The sequence below is a fragment of the Salminus brasiliensis genome, chromosome 21, assembly GCF_030463535.1.
Source record: "Salminus brasiliensis chromosome 21, fSalBra1.hap2, whole genome shotgun sequence".
Lineage (NCBI taxonomy): Eukaryota > Metazoa > Chordata > Actinopteri > Characiformes > Bryconidae > Salminus > Salminus brasiliensis.
Window position 1 is genome coordinate 25,594,140 of NC_132898.1, and position 10,288 is coordinate 25,604,427.

At 40.6% G+C, this 10,288-nt stretch overlaps 1 protein-coding gene across 1 annotated transcript; it reads left to right on the forward strand.

Annotated features, from left to right (window-relative positions):
• Nucleotides 1-4,000: 4,000 nt before the first annotated feature.
• chchd4a (coiled-coil-helix-coiled-coil-helix domain containing 4a) lies at nucleotides 4,001-10,012 on the forward strand. Its single transcript, XM_072665868.1, has 3 exons — nucleotides 4,001-4,120; nucleotides 5,533-5,631; nucleotides 6,559-10,012. Exons 1-3 carry the CDS (start codon nucleotides 4,099-4,101, stop codon nucleotides 6,897-6,899), a joined length of 462 nt encoding a protein of 153 aa, XP_072521969.1. The 5' UTR covers nucleotides 4,001-4,098; the 3' UTR covers nucleotides 6,900-10,012.
• The last annotated feature ends 276 nt before the right edge of the window (nucleotides 10,013-10,288 follow it).

Genomic DNA, 10,288 nt, shown 5'->3' on the forward strand with positions numbered 1-10,288 from the left:
AACATCTAAAGACCCAATAACAAAAGTAATCAATGCTTTGATGATGCCTCATCAAAGTTATGATAAGATCTGGAAGACAAAGAAAACTCTCAGAAATACACAAATGCCGGTAAGAAAGGCAAAGCCCAACCCCCACCTGTCCCACATAAGATGCCTATGTGGGGACTGTATGGTTAGTCCAACTGGGTAGCAGAAGATTTTGTCCATGGGTTAAGAGTCAGTGATGGGACCAAGAGGGGTTAAACATGGGGCCCATCTTGGTTGCACACTGCACATGGGGTCTAAATGGGACCCATGTGAGATTAGGATGGGGCCCATTTGGGAAGACCAACTGGGTCTTAGTAACAACACATGTACAAACTCACTTAGAGCCCATGCGTCACCCATGTGAGCCTCACATGAGCATGTTTAGCATATATGCTTAAAACCTGCAATAAAGCTTAACTATATTAAAAGGGTGGTGCACTATTCAACTGTGCAGCATTGCTTACATAATTGTGATCTTCATGGATCTTCATGGAACCTTAACTGTGAGCTCGTAACAAAACTCAAGATATTTATGTAATGAAATACTTGATTTACTGGGAATATTGTACTTAACAGAGGCAGTGTTTACTGCTTCTCTATTTAAATAATATATATATATATATATATATACAGTCATGCCCGAAAGTATTCATACCCCTGTCAAAGTTTGACTTAAATTTACTTTTATTTAACCAGAAATTATATTTTTGCCTGGAAACGACACAGGCATCTCCCAGGAGATAACACGATGATGTACAAGAGGCATCATTGTGGGAAAAAGTATTTCTCAGCTTTTATACACATTTGAACAAAAAGTGGCATGTCCACAATTATTCATACCCTTCTCAATAATTAATAGAAAAGCCTTTATTGGCTATTACAGCAATCAAACGCTTCCTGTAATTGCTGACCAGCTTTTTGCATGTCTCCACTGGTATTTTTGCCCATTCATCTTTAGTGATGAGCTCCAACTCTTTGAGGTTCGAGGGTCTCCTTGCCATCACCCTGATCTTTAGCTCCCTCCACAGATTCTCAATTGGATTCAAGTCAGGACTCTGGCTGGGCCACTGCAAAACATTAATGTTTTTGTCTGCTAACCATTTCTTCACCACTTTGGCTGTGTGTTTTGGGTCGTTGTCGTGCTGAAATGTCCACCGGTTCCCAAGGCCAAGTTTCTCTGCAGACTGCCTGATGTTGTTGTTGATAATCTTGATGTATTGCTCTTTTTTCATGGTGCCATTTACTGCGATCAAGTTCCCTGGTCCATTGGCTGAAAAACACCCCCAAAACATTAGGTTCCCACCACCATGTTTGACAGTGGGGATGGTGTTCTTAGGGTTGAAGGCTTCTCCTTTTTTACGCCAAATGGTGCACACATCATTGTGGCCAAACAATTCAATTTTTGTTTCATCTGACCATAAAACAGAACACCAGAAGTCTTCTTCTTTGTCCAGATGAGCATTTGCAAAGGTCAAGCGGGCTTTTGTGTGCCTTTTCTGGAGAAGTGGTGTCCTCCTTGGCCTGCGTCCGTGGAACCCAGCAGTGTGCAGTGTCCGTTGAACTGTCTGCCTTGAGATGTCGCCACCAGCAGAGTCCAGATTCACCAGGATGGCCTTGGTGGTGATCCTTGGATTTTTCTTCACCTCTCTCACTATTCTCCTGGCCAGCACAGGTGTCACTTTTGGCTTCCGACCACATCTTCTGAGATTTTCCACAGTGCGGAACTTCTTGTATTTTTTAATAATACTTTGCACTGTAGCCACTGGAACTTGAAAACATTTTGATATGGCTTTATAGCCCTTTCCTGACTTGTGAGCGGCCACAATGCACAGCCGCAGGTCCTTAGTGAGCTCCTTTGTCTTAGCCATGACTGTCCACAAACCAACTGCAGAGAGCTGCTGTTTTTCTCCTGTTGAGTTGATTAAAACAGCTGTTCCCAATGAATCAGGGTAATTAGGATGCTTTAAAACAGCTTGGACTATTTGGAATGGTATAGAACTTTGGATTTTCCCATATACTGTGACAGTTTTCAAAGGGTATGAATAATTTTGGACATGCCACTTTTTGTTCAAATGTGTATAAAAGCTGAGAAATATTTTTTCCCACAATGATGCCTCTTGTACATCATCGTGTTATCTCCTGGGAGATGCCTGTGTCGTTTCAAGGCAAAAATATAACTTCTGGTTAAATAAAAGTAAATTTAAGTCAAACTTTGCCAGGGGTATGAATACTTTCGGGCATGACTGTATATACAGTAGGGGTTTTGCTCAGTGCATTTCAATGAGCTAATAGTTGAGTGTGTTTTCAATCTAACTGCATGTTTCTTTCCACCACATTCGCCTCCAGAATAGTTTGGTATTGACAATAGGCACAGGGAAAGCTTGGCAAGCGCTCCAACTTCAAACTGTGTGTGTTGCTACTGTAACTACGAGCAACCTTTCAGAGCAAATCCTCACTCCTTTCTCTTTCAAATGATTTATATAATCTCTCGCCCTTTGCCCAAACATCCCTCTCCAGGTTTAATATCTGAGGCCTTTGTTAAACTGTCACGGGCGGATTGCTGTGAATTGATGCTCAGCTCTGCCTAAAAACACTGGCGTGACCTCTGACGTTTCTGTGTCCTCAAGCGCAGGCCATGTACAGAGTTAAACCTGTTAAGGTTTACAGGCTAGATTGGGGCTTGTTTGGTTTGGCCTCATTAAAATGGACCCCATTCATGAATCCTCACTCATGTTCAGGATTGATGACACTACATTGTTTTTGCTGCTATCTCTGACACACACACACCAGCTAAGCATCTATAACTCACTCACACACTCACTCTTTCACACACACACACACACACACACAGCAGCCTTGGCCTATTTCAGTGTGTTTTGTTTAACAAGATATAGTTAAATATGCTGTAGTCTGAAACAGTTTTTTTGTGATGAGAGAACATTTCAAATCAAGCTTTGATAAAATAATTCTGATTAAAATAATGAATCCATAAATGCTAAATAGATGGCATATTTGGTACAAAATAAGCAGTCAGTATACTATATGAATTATTTAATGTGCAATATGGTAGTGCTATGTATTTTCACTTGGGATGCACAGATATGGGAACTGTGGGCCAATATCTGATATTTTAATTAGTGGAGGAATTACCAAAAAAAAATGCAGTTATTTTAGCCCCATAGCCCAGAGTCACTTCAAAGCTTTGCTCTTCTGTACAGCAATAAATACATACATACTGCTAATATTTACTGGTGTGATAAGGCCACAGTTCCTTTTAGATCACAGGACATTTCATGCTCAACCCACTAAAACCTTGTGGGTTTTTTTTTTTTGTATTAAATTTTCTCGTCCTTTTTGAGATTTGTTTTTTCAAACAAATAAGCCTTTATTACTTTATTTAATAGCCCTTTGCCCTCCTTAGGGGACTAAAACAGTAGCAAAAATGAATACAATGCAGATATTTTTATTTATTTTAACCCAGAGTCATGTAAACGTACCGCTTTTCTAATAACAAAATATTAGTCTAATATTAATCTTTTTAAATCATTTTGAATGTTTTTTTTAAATAGCAATTCTCTTCCGATGTGTTTCCAACATCACTTTGCAAACCTGCTTAGTTTCACTGTTAAAGGCAATAGTTATCTTAATTAACTAACTGAATGTTGAGAAAACACAAGAAATGCCACAATTCATTCATTTAGATTCAGAATTAATTCACATCACAGGATATTCCAAACATTTACACATTAGTAATCAATACATTTAAATCAATAATAATAATAATAATAATAATAATTATTATTATTATTATTTTGCCTTAGACATTACTTTGACATTTTCCCACTTTTTGAGGTTTTATTTATTTAGATTTGTATGTTATTAATGTAATGTTCGCCCGGGGACTCTTATTATGAAAACGTGGAGGCCAGTATGGTAGAAGCCGTGTCGCTCAGTTCAATGTCCGGTGTCGAGAGCAGGCGTGCTGGTGCCGGTGTGCTGTCCAGGACCAAACACTGAAAACGGAGAAGAAAAGGACCTTCCTCGGGTGACCGGTTCTCTCCGTTGGCAAACATGTCCTACTGCAAGCAGGAAGGTATGGCTGGGTTATGAGTTGGGGCTCAGATCTGCCGCTCCTGCTGCTCTTCTCTTCTCAATGTCATTGGGCTTTAGCCTGTTAGCTCGCCATGTGTTAATGTTACGCACAGCCGATGTGCGCGACTGTGCTCGGCTCAAACTTCTGCTATAGCCAGAGTATAGACTTCCACATTGTCGATTTTACTGTGGTGTGTAGCCGTAACGTGGTCTGCAAACTAGTTAGATCTAGTTAGATATGGTGAAGGTCTAAACACAGCAGCATGTTATCTAGCTGAGTTCAGCATCTACCTGCTCCTGGGGTCACGCTTTCTGACCGCCATGGTGTTTTGTAGTGTCACGGTGTGGGTTTAATACGGACAGGCAAGTCTGAACTGTATGTCATCAGCTTTTCGGATCCATGGCAGTGCCAGATATTTCTTACTGACAGAGGCCCATTAGATCTTCATCATGATGGTGATGATGATGATGATGATGATGACACACCTGTAAATGGTGCAGTGACTGTCAATTGTTTCAGTCTACTGTACTGAAATTACTGTAAAGTTACTGTAAGTGGTGGTATCCCAACCCAGGCCCTGCTTTGCATATTATAGAGCCAGCTATATTATATCCACCAGCTCCCACACTTTTCCACACCTGGTCCAACTAATCCGGGCCAAACTTTCCAAAAGTATCTTCAGAAAATGTGGAGAGGTGCATTCAGGGTGTTGCTCTTTGGACTAATCTGCCATTGGGGCACCCGAGCCATTTGTGAGGAGCTGAAGTGGTTGTGCAGGTGGACGATATTACTGTATTATCATTATCATGAGCATATTGTATCGCTATCGTGATAAAAGCTGTTACGCAGCATGCTTTTGTTAGTGTATCATGGTTATTGTTATTTATTAATTTAAATGTTTTTTTGCTTGGTTTTTAAGTTTTTAAAATCTGGAATAATTGGTGCATTTTGGCTTTGTGTCAAAATATCCTTCTACATATTGGTTGTCATGGAAATATTTTTACGCAACTTGATGCATTATGGCTTCCATATTGGCTTGTAGTAGTGGAAGTGGATATGACATCACTGTACAGGGATTGGCTGGGGTTGGTCACCTGTGCTGTGAAGAATCATGGCTTATTCAGCGGTCACCTGAAACACAAGCTCATGTTTATATGTATACATTAGACCAGAGAACACACTGGGCCTCCAGCATTGGAATTGCACTAGATAAGTTGATCAGAATGATTGGAATAGACAATGTGACAGTGTCCATTAATAATACTGTAATATTGTTATATGAATGATAAAATCACACACTAAAAAAAACATAAACAATATTGTGATATTTAATACAGGTTACACTGACATTGACTATTTGCTGAGTTGCTTTTTCACAAGCTAAACCTTCCCCCTGTTCATTTTTATGACAGGTAAAGATCAGATCATCTTCGTGACCAAGGAGGACCATGAGGCACCAAGCAATGCTGAGCTTGTAGAAGATGACCCTAATGACCCTTATGAAGATCACGGTGAGCTCTTAACTTAAATTTAGTGAATTAGTACAATAGGAAATGAAAAGCAATCCTAGTTCTGAAGCTGAAGCACTGAAGTTAAATAGATGTCCAGTGTAAAACTAAATGTGTAAACATGTCTTGACTCATAGACTACATTTTAATGATTGGAAAATATTTAAAAACAAGCTTCTTCCTTTAATTTGGGCCCAGAGTGGTCCAGCAGAATAAGGCGTGGTCACTGTGACCAGAGGATCGCTGGTTTTAATCTTGGTCATGATGCTAGACATCAGCAGCCAGGGCCCTGTGAGAGCACAGTTGGCATTGCTCTCTCCAGGGTGGGTAGATGGCTCTCTCTCTCTCTCCCCCACATCACTCAAGTGTAATGCTGGCCGTCACTGGCATCTGCTGGTCAATGCATCAGAGCTGGGTAACCAGTGCTTTCCTCCAGGAAAGGGGAGAATTGGCGAACTGAAATAAATTTAGTTTAAAAAAAGGATGCTTCACAAAATAAGCAATAAAATAAAATTTAAAAAATGGATGGATTAGCATGCTAACTTGTTTTATAACGCTTATTTGCCCACCCAATATTTGTTAATTATTATAATTTTTTATAATATTTTTTTTTTTAAAAGCTTTGTCTTGGTCAGTCCAGAAACTCAGCCAATGCCTGAAATGACAGTTAGCAACTTATTAGCATAAACTGACTACCATTTGGTCACGCTTATTGGCCATGCTAATTTAAGACAGTTAACAAAGGTAGTGACTAAACTGCATAAACAGCAAATGTTTAAAAATGCTAACCGGTCCAACTAACTTTCACTTGTTTTTTTTGTTGTTGTTTTTTTTTTTTTTAGCATTTTAGGAGAAAGTACTAAGCTATTATCAGCTGGTTTCAGGAGGTGAGCGATTGCATTCATATCATGACTTTGTGACTCCCTTTAGGTCTGATTCTGCCCAACGGGGACATCAACTGGAATTGCCCGTGTCTGGGCGGCATGGCCAGTGGCCCCTGCGGTCAGCAGTTCAAGGACGCCTTCTCCTGTTTCCACTACAGCAACGAGGAGGTGAAGGGCTCTGAGTGCATAGAACACTTCCGCGGCATGCAGGAATGCATGCAGAAATACCCCGAACTCTACCCGCAGGAGGACGACAACGAGAGCGCCCCCTCTGAAGAGGCAGAGGCGGCGCCACCCGCCGACCCCACAGCCACTGACTCCGCTTCTGTTTCTGTTCCTACCTCAGAGGAAGTAGTGTCTGGAACAGAAATCCCTGCTACAAGCTAATGTTACACACACATTCACATTAACTTTCAGCCTCAAGATCTGAATCTTGATCTCACAGCTACTCTTTGACTTGCACAGAGGTACACACACACACACACACACACACACACACACAGAACAAGACATCCGAACCGACTGCCTCCACCTGCCCTCAGGATACACTGATGTTTGAAAATGGAAGAAGCTGCTGAGGAACTTTCAGCTCTTTCCTTAAAGAGAAGCAGACTGACAGTAGTAGAGAAATATTGAGAAGGCGTGCTATAGAAGGGGCATCCCTGGGTTGATGTGCTCTTGAATGACACATCTGTGTGAGTTATTCACTGTAGGAGAACATGAAGGAGTGATGTGTTTATGAGCCTCTGATAATGCTAAATGTTCGTCAGATATTAGAAGTTCTGGTAATTAATGTTAAATGAGTTCATTTACATGTGCACTGCTTTTTTCACGACTTCCCAGCTAAAAGCCACAAGAATTAGGTTTGCTTGATGCAGTACTGTGCAAAAGTCAAAGTGACCCTGATTTATTTGATTTCCAGTCAAAACCCCTTTTAATTACAAGTCAGTCATTCCTCAGCATCAGGAAAAGATTCTTCAGCAGTCTTCAGGGATAATCTTCCCCCACCTCTTTCACAACATCTAGGGCTTACCATCTCTGTTAAACACCATCTGTTAAACATGGTGGTGGGTGTGTTCTGAAATTTTGCAATGAGATTATTCCACACCTCCAAAGGTCAGTCTTAGAAGTCTCTCAATCCAAGCCCTCCCTAAAGCATTGAATAATAATGAGGTGTGGATTTTGGACAGGTTGATCCACTGTTCTGAGAGCAGCAGCTTCAGCAGTTTTTGTCTGTCTATCTGTTTGCTTTTCTCAGTAAGAGCTTGTTGATCAGCTCCATGTTTTTTCAGACCTAAAGGAAGAAAGGATGGACGGACACAAAGACCTGTGAATGTCTTTGGAAAGAGAATGGAGCTTGATTGTCATCTGTTTCTCAAAGATAAAACTGCTGGTCATCTGATAGGGGTGTTATGTAATGGTCTAGAAGGTCATGCATGGTTGTTGGGTCCCATTATTTCTGATTTAGTAGATTTTAGTAATTTTTTAGAGCTTTCTCTTTCCTTATCCTACATTTAATCTCCTGATATGTCCTGTTTTGACTGGAATCCAAGAAAGTAAAGTGTGGTCACTGAGGTTTGCACAGCACTGTAGTTCCTGTCCAGATTGCAGATTTCTGTCCTCCTCACGTAGCGATCTCCGAACACTGCTAGTGTATTTTTCTACTTCTCCTGAGTGGTGCTTCTGTACTTTAGAGGGCTCGTACTGCTGAAATAACATTGCTTTAAGGTTGGCATACTAGACCACTCATCTGTCTGAATGACCATTTTCAGTACAGGTAGGTTCACAAAGGGCATATGCAGGCATGTCCTCTTTTAGATCATTATACATCTTTAGACATTTAAGATGGATACCAAATCTAAAACGAAATGGGTATAATATTCTCTGTGCCTGGATCTCAGTATTCTCTGCCTATGGATACAGTACTGTGCAAAGTATTTGGAAAGCTGAGAAAATACAGACTATGGAAATCTGTTCACCAAAGCTCTAGTTCCCTTCCAACACCTAGTTTTTGTAACCAGTCCTTTGTTAAAGTTAATGAGGTGAGCTCCTGGTGGAGCTGTACACATTCATACAGTGGCTGGAGTTCACAGAGATCAGTAACTCAACCTGTGTTCTTCTAAACATGTCCTAGCCAACATGCCCATAAGTTGACTGACCAATAGCACTGTATTTATTGCAACGTAATCTAGTGTTTTTACAGTCTAAAACGGGTTCACTGCTTAGATAAACAGTTTTCTTAGCTGTCTAAGACTTCACAGTACTGTAGCTTCATTACTTCATGACCTGTATGCACTGTGTAGGGACTAGGGGAGTCATTTGAGATTCAGGCTGTGTCCAGTTAGGTTGGTTTTTACCATTTTACCTAAATATATTGTTAATGTGTGTGATATGAATGGCTCAGTGTTTCTAATTAAGAAGGTGGGGGTGGATGGAGACACAAAATGGAATGAAAGGCCTAATCTGTCATAGGTGTCTATTATGGACCTGAGGTGGGAAGTATTGTGGTGGTAGACTCATAAAGTGTCTCAGGCTTTGCAGACTCAATTTCCATGTTTGTGGTCATAATTTTAAATGCGTTCTTCGTTTTCAGGCCTTGGCATTGTTATTTAGGGCTGTTTATACCAAAATTCAGTGCCTTTACGGCATAGACTAAACTAATTCTATACTACAAGTATCACAAATGTCTGATATTGTCTGAATTCCTAAAAGAATCAGAGAGCCAATAAACAAGCCTTCTACAAAAGCCTTCTAGATTGTTGATTGGGTCAGCAATCTCTTGGGCTTAGGAAAGGCACCTACTTACAACATCTTTCTCTCAGTTCTGTCTTAAGCCACACCCCCTTTCAGTCAGTTTGTAATTTAAAAGAACTTGAATACAACCCACCCTTGGTACAGCTGAACAGTAAACCTGGGTTCTTCAAATCTTGGCCTGGAAAGCTGGTGACCCCTACAGTTTGGTGACTTTCCTGCCAATCCAAAGTTGAAGATTGTTGAATATCAAATGTTCTGTCAGATCTTCTCCCACTGGACAGACTGGATTCTGGGATTAGATTATCCGGCTAAACTGAGAACTCATGCTTTGCAAACTCCAACTCCACAATAGGTAAACTTGTCAGGTTTGACAGGTGTGTTTGAGCAGAGAACTCACCAGACTGTGCTGGACAGCAGCTCTCCAGGACTGGATTTGAAGATTGTTGGCTCTTGCTGGATCAGACAGTTCTTTATATTGACCCTCAAGCAGCTGTACTACCCTGAGACACTTTGTGAAGATGGCAGTTTACATGTTTAATGTTTCGTATAGAGCGTCTGTCAAAGTGTGGTGTTTTATCATCTATCCTGATGTCATTGATCAGACAAGTACTGCTGAGTTGTAAGAATGATCAGAATCTCTCAATATACCGCCCCTCTGTTTCTTAATGCTGTGGTCTGACTGTGTTTTAGGTACTGCTTTTCAAACATATTATATGTATCCCATAGGTCCAAATGTTTGTGGACACCCCTTCTAATGAATGCATTCAGCTACTTTAAGCTGTACCTATTGCTAACTGTTGTCTAATTTCTGTAGAGAAGTATTGCCAATAGAATAGGTCTCTCTCCTTAATCTACTGGCAACATGTTAACAGGCATGGGATAGAGGGGTCTAAAGCCCCCTGGCATTGAGCTCTGGAGCAGTGGAAAACTCCAAAATCTAGTAGAAAGCCCTCTCTGGAAAGTAGCGATAGTTAATCCAACAAAAGCATGATATATGAATTTAATACCCTTTTATTTCAGAA

Bases quoted from the DNA above. Each gene is read 5' to 3' on its own strand.
- chchd4a (XM_072665868.1), top strand. From the start codon at position 4,099: ATGTCCTACTGCAAGCAGGAAG. The intron at 4,121-5,532 runs GTATGGCTGGGT...TTTTTATGACAG, and splicing joins GTCCTACTGCAAGCAGGAAG to GTAAAGATCAGATCATCTTC. The intron at 5,632-6,558 runs GTGAGCTCTTAA...GACTCCCTTTAG, and splicing joins TGACCCTTATGAAGATCACG to GTCTGATTCTGCCCAACGGG.